We start from the raw sequence: 22,956 nt of genomic DNA, 5'->3' as shown, positions 1-22,956 counted from the left end.
GTTTTCAGCCCTTTCATCGTCGAAAATTTCAACATACACAAAGTGAACCAGATAAACCCCACCAGTCCAAATCAATAACTGTCATCATTCTGCCATTCTCATTTCATCTATACCTTCGCCTACACCCATTCCTGCATTTTATTGTTATTTTTTGTTTAAATTTTGGGTAAGATTTATATACTTTGAGATGCACAAATCTTAAGTATAAAATTTTAACAAATAGATACATTTGTGTAGTCCACAATCCTTTGAATATATGAAATGTAGAACCTAGGAAAAAAGTATTTAAATCTTCAGTCTGTAACCTATGGGGCAATGAAATTCAGTCATTTTCTACTAATTTGTAAAGTGATACTTCTTTATATTTGTACTTCACCCTCAAGTTTCAGGGAGAGACTGGTCATTCTTGTCTAAGTCCACAATGAACCTTATCTTTAACCATTATTATTTTCTAGAATTCTCAGCACATAACCTACTTGTTAATTGTCCTCTTGGCATCTGCTTTCACCTACTCTCATGAGCTTTTTAAATTGCCTTTCCCTGGACCAGCTGTAGTTCTGCTACAGCAGTCAGTAACACACCTCGCCACTAGCCCTATCAGTACTTTAACAGTGAGTCATATCTTTCTCGACTTTCTCTGTGCCTCTACTAATTTATATATACTTTTTCTCCCCCTCCACAATGGGATCATTCTTTATCTGAGTCATTTGCTATATCTGTATATATTGTTTTAAGGGGTACATCTTAAGTGTTATTTTCTGTTCTGCATTTATATCCCAAAACTTTTAAAATAATCTTTTTCTTCCAGAAGGAATGTTCAAAGTAATATTTCTTGTTTTGTAAAGTTGATGTCTCTTCTTTAACACAGTGGTCAGAAAGAAAATATTTTCATTTTGTCGCTGCTTTTAATTATTTCTTTAAACTTAGGTTCTAAGACAGCCTACATTTATCTCACAAATTAATTAGGACTACCTTTATGTTCCAGTCATTTACTCAAAATCCTACACTGGTTTTGTCTGGGAGCTTGAGACTTGAGAGGACTGGTCTAGATCTGCACTATCCAACTTGATAGCCACTAGCCACATGTGCTATTGAGTGCTTGAAATGTGGCTAGTCTGAATTGAGATGTGCTGTAAGTGTAAAATACACACCGGATTCCAATGACTTAGTGCCAAAAAAAGTAAAATATTAATAATTGTTTTGTATTGCTTACATGTTGAAATAATAGGTTGGATATGTTAGGATAAATAAAATAATTTATTAATGTCATCTGTTTCTTTTTGCTTTTTAACGTGGCTAATAGAAAACTTTACATTTGCAACTTGGATTGTATTTCTATTGGACAGTGCTGGTCTAGATGGCAGACTGTATAATGAAAAAATCTTTTATTTTGAAATATGTAAACTTTTGAGTGCTTCCTGATTATAAACTGGCAGTGATCTAGTTTGCAATTTTTATTTTTGGCAGTGATGATAATAGGGTATAAATACAATCACAGAATGTTCTAAGAAACTTCTGCCAGTTTTTCTAGCTAGAGACAAACTTTATTCTTGGTATATTTTATGACTTATTTAACTGAAAATAAGTACTTCCTTAATAGAAATTTGTACTTGACTTTAAAAATCAAACTGTTTGGTCTCTTCTAAGAAATTTATTAGAAATGCAACAAAGGGCCAGGCACAGTGGCTTATGCCTATAATACCAGCACGTTGGAAGGCCAAGGTGAAGGGATTGCGTGAACCAAGGAGTTCAAGACCAGCCTGGGCAACATAGCAAGACCTCGTCTCTACAAAAAATTTAAAAATTATCTGGGTATGGTGGCTCACGCCTGTAGTCCCAGCTACTCTGGAGGCTAAGGTGGGAGGATCACTTGACTCCAAGAGGTTGAGGCTGCAGTGAGTTATGATTGTGCCACTGTACTCCAGCCTGGGTGACAGAGCAAGACCCCATCTCAAAAAAACAAAAAAAAGATACGCAACAACAACGGTCTATTTCTGGTTTATGTCTTAAAGAATTTATAGTAAATATAGTTTATTCTCTATGTGCTTTGAATTTCTGAGTTTATTTCCAGCAAGAACTCGAAAGATTAGGCAAGAGTTGCAAATACTTATAAGAATTAAATAATGCACAAGTAAATTATTCATGTAAAATATAAAGGATGTTTCTATACCTGCTTTTAATTGGGAAATTCAGCTTACCAAAAAGGGTAATTAAGTTGTTTTTCTGCATGATTTCCAAGATAAACCTATATCCACACATATATCATATGTATTTTTTTGTGAGACAGAGTGTTGCTCTGTCGCCCGGGCTGGAGTGCAATGGTGTGATCTCAGCTCACTACAACCTCTGCCTCCTGGATCCACGCCATTCTCCTGCCTCAGCTTCCCGAGTAGCTGGGATTACAGGTACCCGCCACCACGCCCAGCTATTTTTTGTATTTTTAGTAGAGACGGGGTTTCAGTATGTTGGCCAGGCTGATCTCCAACTCCTGACTTCGTGATCCGCCCGCCTCAGCCTCCCAAAGTGCTGGGATTACAGGCGTGAGCCACCACACCCGGCCTCATACATCATTTTAAACAAAATTAATAAGACTCCCGTACAAGAAAATTTTAATTTTTAAAAATAGTTTAACAGATGAATTTAATCATGTAATATCAGTATGATACTATACCACAAATATTGTCTACAAGAAGAATTGCTAGGTATTCAGTATCTGAGAAAGAAGATTCAATTAGAATTTAAAATCTGATTTAAATTTCTAAAATTTTTTCTTAGAGTTTTATTAATCAAGATAAAAGAAAAGACACAGAGGATGAAGATAAATCAGAATCATTTATGCAAAAATATGAGCAAAAAATCAGACATTTTGGTAAGTCTACTACTTGGGTTTCCTTCTTTGTAATATTTAGTATCATATGTACTTGTGTAAAAAACGGACTTATAAAAGGCCAAAAAGAAAAGTAGCAAACTCCAATTCTGTAGCTACTTCTGGCACAGCTGTATAGATCTTGTTTTAGAAATTTTTTTGGTTATAAATAAAATTAATTGACAGAGCGAACCAAATGGTAAAGACAAGCAAAAGTATTATTATATAGTACCACCTTCTAAGACAACTTTATGTATTCCATAGCCTCTTTCCATTTCCCAACTAGTCTTTGCTTTTTTCTTTTTCCTCTTTGCTTCCTTGGAATCTGATTGTCTTACGGTTAAAAGATTATTCATTTTTTTTCAGGTTTTGGATATGATGCTTTATAATTCAGGCAGATCCTTGAACTGTTACTCAGATAAATATAGCAATAGAAATGTATATATAAAGAACTGAAAAATAGGCTTTTTCTATTGGGGAAAAAGGGTAAGAGGGGGTTTGATACAAGTGAAGGCTTCCCAGAGAAGCCAGCATCTGAGCTTGATTTTGAGGAACAGATAAGAGTTTTTCATGTATAAGGGAGGCAAGCCAACAGCAACAGCATGAGACGGGCAGTTAGGAAACAGCATGGTGTGTTCTGAGAATTATAGGCAGCATGATACCGCTGGCATGAAAATGCTGCTGGGAAATGTTAGGAGTTAAGGTTTAAAACTTTTTTTTTAATTCCAAAGTAAAAACTTTTTTAAAAAAATTCCAAGTAGTATATTAATTTAGTAAACATGGTTTTTATTTGTAATATAGTCATAAACTTTTTAAATGGCATTTTGAAATCTTTTTCCTATTAGTGTTTATTTACTCAAAATTTTTTGAATTTCATGTATGCTTCAATTATGTCAATACAATAAATATTACTTTCAATGTTTTCCCTTCCTTTTATGTAATTTATTCATAAAATATTCACTTTGCTCATACTTTTCATTTTAAATAAAGAAAAAAGACTGTATTTAACTAAAAGAACAGTACTTGAAGAAATAAAGACAAAGTTTTTCTACATATCATCAATGTGTATTATTTATAATAGAAAAAAAAAATGAATACACAGGCCTCCCTTGGACAGATAGTAAAATCTTGAAATGAGCAGAGCCTTGAGTCATAAGGATAGAAGGCAAGAAATTTGCACATGAATCTTAGTTGTGATATGTGAATTGCCACTCCCGCCTACAGTGCTTGCTTTCTAGGCCCATGTTTTTCTGTTGAAGGAAAAATAGTACCATACTGATTGCTCTTTCAGAGCATGTACTGCATCTGGTGAAACAACATTCCTCAAGGTGTTTTCACCCAGCTGGCACTCTGAAAGTTGGTTGCTTTGAAGCCACGAGAAACCTAGTAAATGAGAAACAGTTCTTGCACTTTTGCTGTAAGCTGACTGCCTTGTTCAGAAGCAATTTTGTGTAGGAAAATATCCAAATATCACAAAGTGTTGTAACCCATCTGGCGCTATGTATCTTCAGCGTTTTATAAAACCTGCTTCTGGGTAGTGATGTTCGTTATGAAAACAGTGAATTTCATGAACCCTACAGTCTGCATTTCTTTTGCTGTAAAATGAGTTTCTGGGTCAAAAAATAATGTGGTATGGTGAATAATTCATTTAGTAAGACTACAGATGTATTACTGATTAGAAGCATGGCAAGGAGGGAGGGCACTTCCACATCTAGACTGGGATAGTTCAAGTGAGAAATTACCAATCCCTCTGAGATGAAGTGGGGCCAAGGTAATCAACCTGCTACTTGATGGCTGGCTCATCTCTGCAGTGCATTGTGCCATAGTGAGATTTTGATGTTTTTTCCTACTGGCAAATTAGGTGTTCAGTGGCTAAACTGGATTAGGATACTAGAACATCCTTGATGGGGAAAGTCTACACTGTCAAATCTATGCATAATCACAAACTTGTGCCACCATGACCCCTGAATTTATAAAACTGTTGTGCAAATAATGAGATAGTTGAGGAAAAAACTGACAACATCCACAGGTGATTAATAAGCAATCATTTTGCCATTATGTGTTATGAACTTCCAATATACTATCTTGTAATAAATACCAGAACCTTGCTGTTTTCACACCCAACCAGACCAATAGCCATTCCCCGAGTCACATTGTGCCTTTTTTTTTTTACTGGAAATGCATATTGACTTTAACTTCAGAGGAGATATATTACTTGCCACGGCACATTGGATCCCCAGGAATGTTACTAAGGTAGTAGGCTCCCAAAATTTTCATGTGTTTTATTTCCCACTCTGGAATAGATATATCTTAACAAGGGACCTGGAATACCTGCAATTTCTGCTTTACCAAGTTCCATCAGTGGAGAGTGGACCAACTTGTAGTCATGGGGGATTATAAGATAATAAAAATCCCTGTGGATTGAATTATGGCACTGAATTGATAGAGGTGTGAGACAAGACAGTGAAAATTTGTGGCTATACCTGCTTGATGGAAGATTTCTGATGTATGCTTATTGTGATGAAAGAAGAAAGCTTACCAAAATGATGACTATATTGGTATACTCCTTTATTTTGGTTTTTTGTTGTTGTTTAACTTTTGTTTTAAGTTCAGGGGTACGTGTGCAGGATGTGCAGGTTTGTTACATAGGTAAACGTGTGTCTTGGGGATTTGTTGTACAGATTATTTCATCATCCAGGTATTAAGCCTAGTATCCAGTAGTTATTTTTCCTGATCCTCCCACCCTCCGCCCTTCGGTAAGCTGCAGTGTGCGTTGTTTTCCTGTATGTGTGCATGTATTCTCATCATTTAGCTCCCACATAGGTGAGAACATGCGGTATTTGGTTTTCTGTTCCTGTGTGAGTTTGCTTAGGATAATGGCTTCTGGTATACTCTTTTAAACACATCTGCAATAGGAGATGTAATTAAAGCTTCCAGTTGGAGGGTTTCTGGACTTGGATTGCATTCCATACTCTTGGATGACATCGGCCTGGTGTGTATGGGGGCTGTGTAGGGCTATAGGGCCTGCCCACCAGTGCTTCTCTGTGGTCTTATTTGTGCTTATATTCTTCAGAGTTTTTCCTAGCTTTTCCCTTATACAATTTGTTGACTACCTTTCTTGTGCTGCTTTTACCCTTACAATTAGGTAGAATTTACCACCTAATGGTAAATGGTACAGTATGTCATGGAATAGTATAAAGCATTGAAATCTGATTTTTTCCTCTACATTTGTATTTAGTTTATTAATATAGGTAATTCACATTTTATAAATATAAAATATTAATTTAGAAAGAAAGCCTTTTATCTCTTACATTTTACAACCGTTATATTCAAAGTTATATGCATGTTTGACATCACTGGCTTTATGATCATCAGAGCTGCTTTTTGAGTCATCTGATTTTCAGAGCACATCATCTTCAGTTTTAGCCAAAGTTAGCTGTGATTCAGCTTTTTTTAATCTGTGTATGATGTTGTCACTGGAAATTTTACCAAGAGCTATAAACATTTGCGCAAATACTATGATAGGATTTTTTTCATTTGTACTGACTATGAGTATTTACAACCTCTTCAATGTAATTGTTTATTGCTTTTAAAAAACGTATCGGCCGGGCGCGGTGGCTCAAGCCTGTAATCCCAGCACTTTGGGAGGCCGAGACGGGCGGATCACAAGGTCAGGAGATCGAAACCATCCTGGCTAACACAGTGAAACCCCGTCTCTACTAAAAATACAAAAAACTACCCGGACAAGGGGCCGGCGCCTGTAGTCCCAGCTACTTGGGAGGCTGAGGCAGGAGAATGGCCTAAACCCGGGAGGCGGAGCTTGCAGTGAGCTGAGATCCGGCCACTGCACTCCAGCCCGGGCGACAGAGCAAGACTCCGTCTCAAAAAAAAAAAAAAAAAGTATCAATATCTTATTTTTGAAAAACATTTAATATAAAGCATTCTTACATATGAAGTGAAGTGAATAGAAAATGTATATGATTTTAATTTTTTTTTTTTTTTTTAGAGGAAATCTCGCTCTTGTCCCCCAGGCTGGAGTGCAGTGGTGTGATCTCTGCTCACTGCAGCCTCCGCCTCCTGGGTTCAAGCGATTCTTCTGCCTCAGCCTCCCAAGTAGCTGGGATTACAGGCACCTGCCACCATGCTGGCTAATTTTTGTATTTTTAGTAGAGATGGGGTTTCACCATTTTGGCCAGGCTGGTCTTGAACTCCTGACCTCAGATGATCCGCCTGCCTCGGCCTCTCAAAGTGCTGGGATTACAGGTGTGAGCCACCACTCCCGGCCTTAATTTTGTTTTTTTAAAAAGTCATTCAAAAATATGCCTGGAAGGAAATACATCAAAATGTTAACAATAATGTCTTGTGGTAGAATTACAGATAACTTTTATTTTCTGAATTTTAAAAATTCTTCACAATAAATAAACTTTATTTTTATAATGCGAAAAAAAATTTTCAAAGAGTTTATCCTAAGAATTCAAAATGGCTTAATGTTAGAAAACTCATTAATGTGATTCACCATATTAACTGATCGTAGTAGTATAACCACAGGACTTGGTGATCGATTTGATGTGGGAGAAATGGAAATGTCAGAGGAATTTCTAGAACGCTTGATTTGGTAACATGGAGCCTAGGAAGCACTGTAGGATGGCAGAGAGACAAGTATGGGTTTGGTTTCAAGTAAGATGGATTTATGTGCAGGCATATCAGTAGAAATGCATATGGTGGTAGATGATTGGAAATATAGGAGATCTGGAGTTTAGGAATATGGGAAATGATCATACAGCTTTCCTCAAGTAATTCACAAACTAGCTGGGAGATTTTTAGTACACATGGAAATTAAAATGAATGAGTGTAGTTTGTTAAAATTCTAAGCCTGGTATGGTGGTCATGCCTGTAATCCCAGCACTCTGAGAAACTGAGACTGGAGGATCACTTGAGCCCAGGGGTTCAAGACCAGCCTGGGCAACACAGTGAAACCTCATCTCTACAAAAAAAAAAAAAAATTAGTTGGGTATGGTGGCTTATACCTGTAGTCCCAGCTACTGCAGAGGCTGAGGTGGGAGGATCTCTTGAGCCCAGGAGGTTGAGGCTGCAATGAGTTGTGATTGCACCAGTGTACTCCAGCCTAGGCAACAGAGGAATACCCTGTCTCTCAAGATAAATAAATTAATTAATTAATAATAATAATTCTATAAGTATAATGAAAGAGGAAAGGGAAATCAGTAATAAGGACATGTGTATTTCAGGACCATTTTAGGAATCAGGTGGCATATGAAGGTTGATGATGGATTGAGATTTAGATGTTCACTAGGGAAATACATAGGTTAAAGCATATGATTAAAATATCTAAACTTGTCAAAGTGAGGTTTTCCAAGCATTCAGATAAATTGTTTGGCTAGTTTAAAATGACTGTATTATCCTTAACCAAAGGATTAGCTAAATATTTGTAATGGGTGTTTATTATTTATCGAGTATTTACTATGTCTCAGGCCCTGTTCTAAGTGCTTTATATGAATTAATAGCATTTAATTGTCACAAAAATCCTGAGTTAGGTACTGTTTTCAGCCCTATTTTACAGATGAGGAAATGGAGGCCTATAAAGGGACTTGCCCACGATAGTAAAATGGTGAGGACAATATTTGAACCTGGGCCATTTAGCTCTAGTCTGTGTTCTCAGCCACCATCTTAAATTGTTACTCTCCATTTGTATACAAGTTTGTTTACAAATTCCAAAATAATGTCAGTAATTTGAGGTATATACTGTTCCACTGAATTGTTGATTCTCTTTATGTGTTTATTTTTTGAGACAGAGTCTTTTTCTGTCACCAGGCTGGATTACAGTTACAAGATCATAGCTACTTCAGCCTCAATTTCCTAGGCTCAAGCAATCCTCCTGCCCCAGCCTCCCAAGCAGCTGGGACTACAGGTGGAGTACGCCACACCTGGCTAATTGTCTTTTTGTGTAGAGATAAGGTCTCATTTTGTTGCCTAGACTGACATAAAACTCCTGTGCTCAGGTGATTCTCCTGCCTCAGCCTCCCAAAGCGCTGGGATTACAGGTGTGAGCTACTGCGCCCCACCTGTCTTTGTTTTGTTCATAAAATTCCACACTGTTTCCACAAAGGTCTGTATCAACTACCTGTAACTGAACTTATCAATTTCATACTAATTCAATGTGCATTTTTGAAATCAAGTGATAGTATTTCTCAGATTTAAAAAAAAATGTATTTTCAATGTCAAGTGTTAATTTGTCTCGGGTATTAAATGGGTAGTTAAAAAATACTAACATTTGACCGGGAGTGGTGACTCACGCCTGTAATCTCAGCACTTTGGGAGGCTGAGGTGGGTGGATCATGAAGTTAGGAGTTCGAGACCAGCCTGACCAACATGGTGAAACCCTGTCTCTACTAAAAGTACAAAAATTAACTGGGCGTGGTGGCACATACCTGTAATGTCAGCTTCTCAGGAGGCTGAGGCAGGAGAATCACTTGAACCTGGGAGGCGGAGGTTGCAGTGAGCTGAGATCGTGTCACTGCACTCCAGCCTGGGCAACAGAGCGAGACTCCATCTCAACAAAAAGAAAAAAAAAATTAACATTTAGTGATACCCTTCCCCATAGCTCCAAGTGTCAGGAACCCTTTCATGTTATCCTTCCTGCAAAATAAACCAGAATGGATAAGGCTTTTGTTATTTCAGGGAGTCACAATGCTGCCATGAAGAAGTAAACAAGAGGAGCAGTGCTTTATCGTGGATGGTAGATAGAGCTGAAAATATTACCTCTCCAGAAGTGTAAGAAAGCTAAGGCAAAACTGCTTCATAGGATTTACTTTATGGGTTCAAGTGTAAGAAATAAGGATTGTGCTTTCTTTAAATCTGAGTCCCAGGAATCATTAGACTTTTTTAAAAGATAGGGTTTTGCTCTGTCACCCAGGCTGAAGTGCAGTGGTGAGGTCATAGCTCACTGCAGCCTCCAACATCTGGGCTCAAGTTGTCCTCTCACCTCAGCCTCCCAAATAGTGGGGATTACACCATGCCTGGCAATATTCTTCATACTTTAAGAAGTAGTTTTAAGTAACTTCCATAATCATTCTGTTTCTCAGAACTTCAAATGACCTAATCATTATATGCAAAGCATTGGGGAAATAACTTTATAAAGCTTAGAATACTCTATGAGAAAATGCTACAGTCTTTATCCTTTTTTTTTTTTCAAGTCCTTTTAAGAGATGGGGTCTCACTGTATTGCCCAAGCTGGAGCACAGTGGTTCCATCATACCTTCTGCAGCCTCCAGCTCCTAGGCTCCCAAGTGATCCTGCCCCCTCAGCCTCCCAAGTAGCTGGGACTGCAGATGCACACTACCATGCCCAGCTAATTTTTAAACTTTTTCTGTAGAGACAGGGTCTTACTATGTTGCCAAGGTTGGCCTGCAACTCCTGGACTCCACCATTCCTCTGGCCTCAGACTCCAAAAGTGCTGAGATTACAAGCATGTGCCACCATGTCCAGCTTATCTCCTTTGAGACAGAGTCTCTTGCTCTGTCGCCCAGGCTGGAGTGCAGTGGTGCAATCTCGGCTCGCTGCAACCTCCGCCTTCTGGGTTTAAGCAATCCTCTGGCCTCAGACTCCAAAAGTGCTGAGATTACAAGCATGTGCCACCATGTTCAGCTTATCTCCTTTGAGACAGAGTCTCTTGCTCTGTCGCCCAGGCTGGAGTGCAGTGGTGCAATCTCGGCTCGCTGCAACCTCCGCCTTCTGGGTTTAAGCAATCCTTGTGCCTCAGCCTTCCAAGTAGCTGGATTATAGGCGCCTGCCAGCATGCCCAGCTAATTTTTCTATTTTTAGTAGAGACAACATTAAAAAGTCAACACTTTGCTGGCTCCGTGATTTCTTGGTGGTATTGACTTTGACCAGATTTCCTACTAATTTAGATAAAAGTGTAGATATAACTTAAATAGTATTTGGATTTCTTTGACATCTTGAAACAAAATGACAACCATTTTCAAATACGCTTAACTAATTTTTAAAAGACTTTGTTTATAAAAGACGTCATGAGTAAATGGCTTACATAATTAACTCTCAATTTGCCCAAGACTGCAGGCATTCGTGGATGCAGGACTTTTTAATATTGAACTGGCCACTCTGGCCTGATTAATTATCTGAAATAAAACTTTCTGTGAATTTTAGGAGCTTTTTGCAGTCTACTAAGTGTTGCTTTAAAGAGTATTGTCCCTCACTTGCTCTTTTACCATAGTCTGTTGCTCTGGTAATATGAATTGTCTTTAAAGAGAATCATTTAAAAATACTATTGAGAGATTAATGAATTAAGAATTGTTGGTATTTCTTCCCTTATAGGAAGAAAGAAAATATTTGACACTTATGGTTCAATTCTTTTTTTTTACAGGTATGTTGAGTCGATGGGATGATAGTCAGAGATTTTTGTCTGACCATCCATACCTTGTATGTGAAGAAACTGCTAAATATCTTATTTTATGGTGTTTTCACCTAGAAGCTGAGAAGGTATTATTATGTGAACCTTGAGTTTCTAGGAACCTTAGTGGAAATCTGATTTCATACTTTATTGATGTTTTGTTTTGTTTTGTTTTCTACATTAAGTCCTTTAAAAGAAAGCAGGAAGGTCATTAGATGAAATTATCATTTTTTGCTTTCAGATCTACTTGAGTTTGATGTGAGATTTTGTTGTTGTTGTTTCAGTTAGCATACAGAAACTTTTCCACTATGCTTTCTCTGCCACTCCACCCCTATCTCTCTTGTTTTCATATTGCTATAATCCTTTTCAAACTAATTTGAAAGTCGTATTTTAAAAATCCAGACAGTAATCATGGTATTAAATCAAGTTCAGAGCACGGTCTTCCTTTAGTTATTCTGGTCCACATACAAATAATAAAAAAAAAAAAAACTAAGATATACTCTTTATATGTTTGTAAAGTATTTGACTTATAACTAAAGAGAGTAAAATCAAAAATATTCTAAAAATTCAAAATTTGAATCAGTATGCCAATTAAATATATTAATATATTTGTTTCTTATATCATTTAAATCTTTTTCAGAAAGGGGCTTTAATGGAACAAATAGCACATCAAGCTGTTGTAATGCAGTTTATTATGGAAATGGCCAAAAACTGTAATGTGGATCCAAGAGGGTGTTTTCGTTTATTTTTCCAGAAAGCCAAAGTAAGTAATTATTTGATATGATAAATGGGAAGATTTGGTCCCAGCTGAGACCTCTTTGTTCTATTCATATCAATAGAAGGCATCCAAGCAGGATGCCACAGGCTAAATTCTGTAGATTTTCTTGTGAAAAGGAAATTTATATTGCTAATTTCTTGCTAATTTAAACTTAAAAGAGCTATATAAGAGGCTGTACTACAGCATGTATATGAAATTGAGACCCATTTAAATGAATGTGTATATTCAGGAAACTTGTGTTCTATCATTAATTCATTCCGTAAATGTTAAGTGCCTAACGCAAAGCACAGCTGTTTCAGATGCTCAGGATGCATTATTGAGCAAAATAATACAGGATTCTTCATGTGTAGAACTCAGCAGTTTAATGAGAAATCAGACTTTTATAAAGAAAAAATAGGAAGCAACCTAAAAATTCAGCAATTAAGGGAATAGTTAAAAATACCCATGGTACATAGAATGTTATGTACCCTTTAAAATTATATTTATGGAACATTTGTAATGAGCTGAAGACATGCTTATGCTATAAATTCACAGGAAGCAGTACATATTAGATGATGTTGGCCATGTTGAGGAAAAATAGATGTCTAGAAAGATTAAGTACCCTTTCACTCTCACAAGATTTGCAGTAATTTAAAAGCTGCCCAAGAAGTAGAGCAATAAGAATTTGCATTCATTGCTAGTGGAAGTATAAATTGGAACAACCACTTTACAGAATTTCCTAGTAAAGTTGAACAAGTGCCTGCCTTAACATCCAGAAATTCTCCTAGGTATATACACCCTAGAGAGTAGATTCTCAAGGTGTGGTCCAGGAACCCCGAGGGGCTTCATGACCTTTTCAGGAGGTTCTCTGTCCAAACTCTTTTCACAATAATATCAAGATGTTATTTTTTTCATTTTCATTCTCTCAGTAGTGTACAATAGAGATTAATGTGGAGGTACAAATATGAGAATCTAGCCATCTTCTGTAAAGCCAGACATTAGATTTAGAAAAATTGAAGGAAAAAGAAAAAGCAGCTCTCTTCTCACTAAATTTTTTTGTTTTGGAAAACAATTTTTTTTAAATTAAAATGTTATTAATGGTAGTGTAATGAGTTTGTCATTGTTATTTTTAGTTAATGTTTTTAAAATTCCTCAGTTTTCATGTCTAACAGTATATACTGACAGATATAACTCACATAAACAGAAGCTCTTTAGGGTCCTCAGTAATTTTCAAGACGTAAAGAGAACTGCTGCTCTAGAGAAACTCTTACACATATGTACTAGATTGCCGTAATGTTTATAGTAGATTGTTCATAATAGCAAAAACCTGGAAACAATGAATAAATTGTGGTATAGGTTGAGTATTCCTAATCCAAAATCCATAATGCTCCAAAATCCGAAACTTTTTGAGCATTGACATGACACTCAAAGGAAATACTCACAGATTTTGTGTTTTCAATTTAGAGATGTTCAACTGGTAGGTATAATGCAAATATTCCCATATCTGAAAAAATTCACAATCTGAAAAACTTCTGGTGCCAAGCATTTCAGATATGTGACCTGTATATTCACTCTGTAAAATACTAGCCAACATCAGCATAGATGGAAAACCAGAGAGTGAATCAAACAAACCACAGAGTGATGTATCTGTTTAGATAGATACTAAATGGATATATCTAGTATCAACGTTCTTATTTTGTATTTTTTTATAAAGTACTTTTTTAATAACAGGCAGAACTAAATAATATATTGTTGAAGGATGCATATATAAGCAGTAAAACTAAAGTAAAGGAATAATTAAGAAGACAAAAGTTACAATAATGATAACCTCAGGGAGGGAGGAGAAATGCTCTTGGGAACTGGTTTCTAGGATACTAGTAATGATCTATTTCCTAATTTCTACGGGCACATAGTGGGGGTGTTGCTGAATAAACTGTGCGTATGTCTTTTACATGCTCTTCTGCACATAGGATATATTCAAACATATACAATTAGAAGTTAAAAGGAAATATACCAAAAGTTTAACTTTGGTTATATTTGTGTGGTGGAATTATAAATAATTTCCATTTTCTTTTTCATGTACTACAATGAACATTTCCTTTTGTAAACATAAAATTATTATTTGTATATTTTAAAAAACTGTCAGTGTGGCAGTAGTCCTAACTTAAATACCCTAAACTCTTCTGAAATGCAACCGAAACACGAAGTTTTCCTGAAACAGTTGAACTTTAATAGCAAATGCTTGACTTGGTATTTTAGCTAGGCTGCTTCTGGTGACTAGTCTAAACTTTTGTTTGTTTTTAGAGACAAGGTCCTGCTCTGTCACTCAGGTTAGAGTGCAGTGGTGCAATCATTGCTCACTGCAGCCTTGAATGCCTGGGCTCAAGCAATCCTCCTGTCTTAGATTCCCAGGTAGCTGGGACTACAGGCACATGCCACCATCCCCAGCTAATTTTTTGTAGAGACATGGTCTCACTGTATTGCCCAGGCTGGTCTCGAACTTCTGGGCTCAAGCTGTCCTCTTGCCTTAACCTTCCAAAATGTACAGGCATGAGCCACCACACCTCGTCTCTTCTGAATTTTTACTTGACACTTAGGAGTAGTAAAAAACATAATTTCCTTTTCATCTTACATTAATGGATGTGTTTAAACTGGTGTTTAATAAAATAAGGGAACATGGCCAAATCATATATATTGTTTGACATTTACTTTAACAAAGTAAAACTGAAAGGCACTGGTCTTCAATCTTAACATTGTATTCTTAATGATACTTTTTTTTTAATTATGAAATAATCACTTTATGGTATGCTTACTTTGTTCCAGGGACTATTCTAAGCACTTTACATGGATTAACTCATTAAATTCATATAATATTTTATGAGGACTACTATTGCTATCTTATGGGTGAAGAAATCGGCATAAAGAAATTAAGCAAGTGGTCCACACATTACTTAATAATACAAAATCTGTCATCACTATATCTAAATCCCTAAACCTTAAGCATGCAGTGAGGCCAGCAATTGTGCCTCTCAATTTTCAGAAAGAATACTTTTGGATATGACATACTGTGTGTCCACACAAGTTCTTATAAAGCGAGGTGCTAAAATGTAATTAAGGAAGTTCTTCCTAAATTTACAAGAAGATAGGATGGCAGCACAGAACATTCTCTGCGTTATTTCAATAGATGCTGATGCTGATAAGTAATCCACAGGTTTTAACCTGATTACACAACCTAAAATCCATTTGACAAGATCTCTCCCGCTACTTGAACTTAAAGCCTGCATTCTATTGGTAGGATAAATCTCTGTATCATTTCTCTATATTCAAAAGAAACATAAACAGAGGCAGCTGCCAATAGGGAGTTGCCTAAGAGTTCCACTCCCTCGACCTAAGTTATACTTTTTCTTTCCCTAATATTGAAAAGAAGGTACTTGCTTAACTAGAACAAGAAGATAGTTCCATAATGACGTTGACTGTTGAATTCTGTTTGGTTTTCATAGCTCTTAATAAGTAGGGAATATAGAGTTAGAAAATTACTAGGAACAGGTAATAGTGCACCTTCATTAATTGTTGGAGGATTAAAAGGTTTTAAGAATATCCCTTGATTGTTTGGTAGTGGGAGGAAGATAGAATGAATTTGACAGATTAAATGAGGACTATTTTGGATCCTGTTAAGGATCCAGATAAATCAAGGAAAATACAGAGAAAGCCTTCTTTTCTTTTAGTCGTGTGCGTATGTATAAGGAGGGGTTGTTTTTTATTAGCTTATTTTGCTGAAGCAGAAGGAAATGGAGCAAACCAATTATTAATGTTCCTATAAATCAGGTAGTTTTCACAAATGTGACAGGGATCGTGGTGGTTTCTATATTTAGACTATTCACCTTATCATTACTTCCTCTACTTCAAACCTGTTATATGCTTTCTGGAATTTACTATGTCTAGAAATCTTGAAGAACACAGTCTTTGTGTTTTTTTGTTTGTTTGTTTGTTTTTTCTAGGCAGAGGAAGAAGGTTATTTTGAAGCATTCAAAAATGAACTTGAAGCTTTTAAGTCAAGAGTAAGACTTTATTCTCAATCACAAAGTTTTCATCCTATGACAGTTCAGAATCATGTTCCCCATTCTGGTGTTGGATCTATAGGTTTATTAGAATCCTTACCACAGGTAAGTTGGAAAAGTAAATATTTATTTTATAAGCATATTAGTTCACATAATTTTTGTTATTTTGCCAAACTTTTTGTTTTTTAATATGTGTTACCATTTTACATATTCCTGGCTTAGAAGATAACTGTTGAATCTTACTTCATGCCATGTTTTGGTACCGAATCTCACCTCTTAAGTATTTAGAGATACCAGATTTCCTCTCCTTTTAATGTAGTAATGATTAGTTATACCTAACCATTCTTAAGAACAAATCTTAGCTATTGATCCTCTCAGTCATCAACTCTTCAAGATGGCTCCCTCAGGAACTTCCTTAAAACATCTCATCCTGAGTTAGAACTATGCCATTGTGATTTTTTTAGATGAATTAGCTTCAAAGTGGACATGCAAGTGGAACCAGTGTGATCTGTTACTTAAGTTTATTTAGTATATGCTTGTTAAATGTTGGTATTGTCTACCAGATGTAACATTTTTAGAACATATTAATGTAGCTGATAATATCGTATCTGGTAATATTGGCCAACTGTTTGAGCCTCTTTGAAGTCTTCAGTGGTTTGATCAAGGTAAAACCATGTCATATAGGCAGCATGAAAAAATTTACATCAAAAAGGAGAAGTGGTCAGACCACTGGTCTGCCTGATGCTAGTTAGGATTACAAGTTTAAGTTATTAGATAATTCCTACCCATTTGATTTTACTAGTAGCACTTTAATAGAGCCCAGTCATCTCTCATTTCCAGGCTCCAAGATTTTAAGACCAGCTTTAGCCAGTTTAATCTGTTGCCTACATTGTGAGAAGGAAAGTTTTATTCAAAAGACAATGCAAGGAGAGTCCTATATTTAGTTTTAAACCTCATAAAGTGCTAAAAATTGAGATTTTCAATGACTCGACCTTATGTCACTGATTTCACCATTCCACTTATATGTATGTCCTTTAAGGAAAGTGATTGATCATATTTACCCCAGTCAAAAATATTATTCTCAGGAGTCTCTGAGCCTACTCTGGCTCTAGAGGCTGCCTGGGAAAAAAAAAAAAAAAAAGTCTCAAGGATGGAAATAAATGTTTGATTTTTAAATAATTACTAATGTTCCCCCTTAGTTAGACATGTAAGGAATATTCCCTCTACAAATTTCCTACAGATTATCTCTTAATTTTATTTAAATTCAGTGATGATTTTTCTCTTTAGTTCCTAAGAAATAGCCCATAGGGAAGTAGTTTTTCCAGGGGAATTCTGCAACCAAGTCACTATGAAATCCAATATATAAACCTCTTGCAATTAAAATGTCACATAATGCATGGGAAGGAAAAAAAGAGACTTTGGAAGGATGTAACTGATTCTAAACATAAGAGGGAAAGGTACACATTATAGTATCTTAGCCTTTGTTATCAAGAAGTTTCCTCTGGTTTGAGAGAAGTAAATCCTTGTTACACATATTAGATAGCAACTAATATCAGGTGCTAGGCATCCCTTATAGTCATAGGGGGACTAGAATTATACAATTCTGACACTTTTGTATTGCTGATATTATCAGGGTTACTCAGATTTAATTGAGCTGGGCTAATCTCCTCACGGTGGGAGACCAATTCCTTATGGTAAGCAATTTGAGCATCCTGATGTAGTCCTTCTGAAGGATACAAGGCTGGATAAAATTTCAGTTAGATGCTTGCTACATGTGCAGAAAGGATTATCAACTAATTGAGGGAAATAAAATGAGAGGACACTTGAGGGACCAAATCATCAGTTTAGAGGTTTGGAAGAAAAATCTTACCATAATAACATCTCATTTTTATATCAGTTTATAGATTGCAAAGCACTTTCACACATATTACTTAATCTTCTCAAATACCCTGTGATTCATTCTCATTCATTTTTATAGATGAGTAAACTGAAATTCATAGAACTTAAGTAATTTGCCTGAAGTCAACACAATAAGTGATGAATCTAATATTCTACTTTTGGATTTCTGTTATACTTCACTGCTTATTCACCTATACCACAGACTGTTGAGTCATATGTGTTGAGAATGTTACTAGATGAAAATATGGGACAGTCAATGAAATTTAAGTATAGATTAGGTTGGGTATACTGATTCCTTCTATTTTTTTAAAGTCTCTGTATGATAGTATCTTACAGTTCTTAGGCAGATGGGTAGATGAGTTTTGGAGAATCTCCTCAGCCAATTGTGTTATTCAAAGTTGTGTCATGGAAAACTGGAGCCCAGTCTTAATAGAGTAATTGTAAGCTCTCTTCCAGAGAATTAGGTTTGGATTGTCAGAAAAAGGGCTTAAAGCTATTTTTTTGGAGAATGAGACAACGTAGCAAGAATATTGGTCATTTTTGATAAAGCTTAAGTATGAGTAACCATTTAGCTTTTAATTTCTTTTTTTTAATAATTGACAGCAATTGTTTGAAATAAGCCAAATACCATTCACTATCCTTAGTTTTGAGAGGTCTAATCCAAGGCCTTTTGGATATAGATATAATAACAGTTACTTTAGGTTTATCCTATAGGCTAGCTTTTAATTTTACTAAATTGTGAATTTTGTTCTCCTTGAGGCTTGCTTTACTAAACAGAGGCAGGATTAAAACTGAGGCCCAGTGTGAGTGTCCCGTCTCAGTCAGTTGTCTCTGCTATTTCCTTCATAAAGACCTGATTGGGAATAATCCAAACTCCAGCTAGCTTTTTGACTTTTAGAATAAAGGAGTCTCACAAAGTGTTGTACTTTCTTAGGAGGATCTTTAGAAAACCCTGCCTCCCCAACCTCCTATTGGATGGTGAGGTTTAAGACATCTATCCTGTTTGACTATTGTCCTCATTGGTGTTTATTAAATAAAATAAATACAAGTAAAACTAGTAATACTAGTGGTAAAAGTCTTAAGTAACTAGCAGACATTCGGAACAATTGAGTAGACAAAATTGAATTGGGGAAGAATTTTCTAAAGTTCTGGATCTTAAGGGCTATATCCTTATTCATGGTGCTTTAACAAATAATGGTTTTATTTTTGCATTTATTGAGTAAGATTTTATGTTTTCTATTCCCAGTTTTTGAAATTGACATAACATTTATGAGTGATGCTTGTTTAAAAAATCCCATGGTTTTATTCTGTTTAAAAAATAAGGGTGTAAATACCTCTCAAAAGTGTACAGATTTCTCACTGAGTTTGTTTTAACCTTTGTGAAACCATAGTACACCCTGAAGATATCCATAATTTTTACCCAGTAAATTTTTTTCTTCATTCAGATGATTTGCAGTTTTAGTGTTTACTGTTATAATTAGATGGTAATCTTAAAAATGCATTGCTGACTTCAAACCATATTTAAATTATCAGTAGCTGTGTATATATAATCACATGGAAGTTGTAGCCTTGCCTTGTATGATTAAATGGAGAAGAAAGGTGGTATTTGTTAACATTTCTGTTTTTCACATGTATCATTCTTTTATCACATCTCATAGGTGATAGCATCCTATTTTTTTCTTTATTTTCTTGGAATTCAGCCCAAGTCTTTTTCCAAAGTCCATCTTCTTTCCTACTGCTCTACTACACTGCAGAGAAATAGGACTGTGAAACTGAATATTTATGTATGTGCTGTCATAAAACTGGTTATAATGTGTTTTTTCTCCCCTCCAATCCACCTTTTCTTTTTCCCCAGAATCCAGATTATCTTCAGTATTCTATCAATACAGCTCTCTGCAGCTTAAACTCAGTGGTACATAAAGAAGATGATGAACCCAAAATGATGGACACTGTATAATTTGGTTAAGACTGCTGAGGCCAAGTGCTATTTTGTTACAAGAAAGGAAGAACTTGGCTATTTTCTTGACACTTTTATGGGTGCTGCACTTTATTTTTGTTTGGTTTTTGATGGGAGGGAAAGAGTACTGAAATGTTTTGTAAACTTTTTTTTAATGTGCTGCTAGGTTTTTTGTTTTGTTTTGTTCTGAAGAGAGAAGTGGTACCATATGTTGCAGGAAGTCAAACTGGACTTTTTGTGGCTACTAAATTTGCCTTTAATCTTATTGTTCTCAATTTTGGAATCAAGTATGAAAATCTGCACAAATGCAATGTTTACAAGAACTGGTTGATTCTGGGAGGGAGGCATCTGCTACAGTCTCTTTTTATATGGATATGTACATGTCCTATTCTACAAAAATGATTAAAGATAAAAACGTACTTGTATCCCACTGCTAATTTAGCTGTCAAATCTGGTATTTCATCACATTAAAAGCAATAAATCAGTAGTTGGTAATCTACTTTACTAAGTAAGTTGGGGGGCACAAGTTTTAAAAGTCTTAACTCTTAAATACTTGACTTTCGGCACCATCAGTTAAATCCTTGACTATAATACAAATTTGATATAGACATTACATTTACCCTCAAATGATTCTCAAAACTATATTCCTTAGAATTTGATTTTACCCTGCTGACTTTAAGAGTTATAGTAATATCAAAAGTGATGAGCTAATATAGATTTTCTTTTTAAATAAAAATAACTTCAAGCTCACTCTTTCTTAACATAGTCTGGGATCTCTCAGGGAGTAAGTTTTAAAAGAATACTAATGACTTGTAAGAACAAACAGGAATAATAATCTGATTTTTAAATTTGTGGTTATTGTTTCACTGTCATGTAGCCTTTTGAAATTTTTTTTTTTTTTTTTGGTTTGTTTTTTGCTGTAGCTTTTTAAAAAAGGACTCTTAAAAATGATGTTTTTTTTTTTAAAGCAAGAGAAATCTTGTAGTGCTGTCTTGAGCTGCCAATTACCTATTTCTGAGAATTTGGTGACCCTTACTGGTAATGATGGCATTTACAACATTTGGCATTTCCCGTTTTTCAGCTCAGTTACCATAGAATGCTTCCAAGCTTTACTACTTCCTCTGTAAGTCATTTCAATTATGCCAGGATATTTGATGATTTAGTTTATGTAGAATTAGGTAACAAAGCTAATTATGCTATCCTTATTATTGAAGGATTAATCTTATGACTTAGACATGAGCTTTGGTTATATTTGGGTGTAGTCTTTGGCTAAGTACCCATTCAGACTAATAGCAAACACTTGGAAGGTGGCTAACTGGGACTGAGAATATATGTCTCAACTTGAGAAACCAAATAGTGCTAAGGGACTCAGGGTGATCAGACCTGTGACCTTGGCCTCATTTGTATTTTGTTTTAACTGAGGTGATCAGACACCTAGTACCCTAGAAATGGACTGGAATTATTGAACCTTCTTCTGTAACATCACAATCTTCCTGGTTTTCAGAATAAAAGTCTTTTTGTGCTTTTGATATGCATATATACTCTATAATAAAATGTTAATAAAATTTACATAGTAGTGTTTGTCAGCCTGTACTTTTTTTTTTTTAAACCCATGACCTAGTCATAGACATTTTTTTCTTTTTGTTCTGTTCTGAAGCAAGCTCTTATTTTTCCCTTTCTACCAAATTGAGAGAATGGGCAGACACAGGAGCCATATTCCCAGTTTCACAGAAATGTTACTTGAATTATTTTCCCTTCTTTCCCAGGATTTACCTGTAAGCATTCAAATGGTTTTGAATTTCATTTTGCCTTCTTTAAGTTAGAGGTATTTAATGACTGAAGACTGGCAGGAGAGAAAGTATCAACAAACTGAGTGAACTATTCTTGAAGGGTTTTGTTTCTAAAACAGGAATTACTGAAAAGACATTCTTTGAAACTTGATTTATATATTTTTACTTGCAAAAGAAAATACTGTGTTTTGAGTATGTAAGTGTGATTGGGTTTGTTTTGGGAACCATTGATGCCATAATTTGCACTTAAAGACCATAAATTACATAGTTACCCGTACTTTAGTACTAGAAACAGTAAATTGACATCCTTGAACTAAATCCTACCAAATGAAATGTCCTTTTTTTGGTTTCTTAAGAAATAAAGAGTATACTAAGCAAAGGGATAATTTATATTTCAGGTTGGACAATTTACCCTAAACAAATTAAACCATGGAAAGTGCAAACACATGAATGAAACTTTTTTTTTACATCAAAATATCATCAAAGATTCTTGTTTCATTTGATAAAATTAATATTTGAATAAAAAAATTTTTTAATCAAATAGCTGTCCATTTATTCTCTGTTAACTCTGTCATTTTTTCAGTGGTGAAGATAATACTGACTTAAAATTATTACTCTTAGATAGATGGGTAACATTCTCTTCCAAGTATACCATTAAGTGGACTCTTTCAAATTTTGCCTAATGAGCTCACAATCTCTTATAACTTTTCTTTAGGAAAATCAGGTCCTCCTCTTCTTTCAGACTGGCATATCATATTACCCTTTTAAAAATGAATGAACGTCCGGGCGTGGTAGTTCACACCTGTAATCCCAGCACTTTGGGAGGCAGAGGCGGCAGGGTCATAAGGTCAGGAGATCAAGACCATCCTGGCCAACATGGTGAAATGCCGTCTCTACCAAAAATACAAAGATTAGCTGGGCATGGTGGCACGTGGCTGTAGTCCCAGTTACTCAGGAGGCTGAGGCAGGAGAATTGCTTGAACCCCGGGAGGCAGAGGTTGCAGTGAGCCAAGATGATGCCACTGCACTCCAGCCTGACAACAGAGTGAAACTCCATCTAAAAAATGAATGAACATGCTACCCAAAGAACATGAATCTGTTTTAGTAAGTGGATTTTCTTACAGGATGAAAAAAGTTGATTGTAGGTTTAGGCAAGGTGATCCTGAAGTTAACCTTGGGGTATTTTCAGAGGAGAACAAAATGT

At 35.7% G+C, this 22,956-nt stretch overlaps 1 protein-coding gene across 1 annotated transcript in view; it reads left to right on the top strand.

Annotated features, from left to right (window-relative positions):
• Nucleotides 1-22,293, top strand: part of CDC37L1 (cell division cycle 37-like 1) — a 29,199-nt gene extending 6,906 nt beyond the window's left edge. Inside the window, exons 3-7 of the mRNA XM_011937343.1 lie at nucleotides 2,776-2,869; nucleotides 11,265-11,380; nucleotides 11,932-12,054; nucleotides 16,047-16,211; nucleotides 19,861-22,293. Coding sequence (XP_011792733.1) covers nucleotides 2,776-2,869; nucleotides 11,265-11,380; nucleotides 11,932-12,054; nucleotides 16,047-16,211; nucleotides 19,861-19,962 — 600 coding nt within the window. The 3' untranslated portion in view covers nucleotides 19,963-22,293. The remainder of the gene's footprint in view (nucleotides 1-2,775; nucleotides 2,870-11,264; nucleotides 11,381-11,931; nucleotides 12,055-16,046; nucleotides 16,212-19,860) is intronic.
• The last annotated feature ends 663 nt before the right edge of the window (nucleotides 22,294-22,956 follow it).

The sequence above is a fragment of the Colobus angolensis genome, unplaced genomic scaffold (genome assembly GCF_000951035.1).
Source record: "Colobus angolensis palliatus isolate OR3802 unplaced genomic scaffold, Cang.pa_1.0 Scaffold162, whole genome shotgun sequence".
Classification (NCBI taxonomy): Eukaryota; Metazoa; Chordata; class Mammalia; order Primates; family Cercopithecidae; genus Colobus; species Colobus angolensis.
Note: the sequence above shows the minus strand (reverse complement) of the source record. Positions and strands in the feature narration are given on the sequence as shown.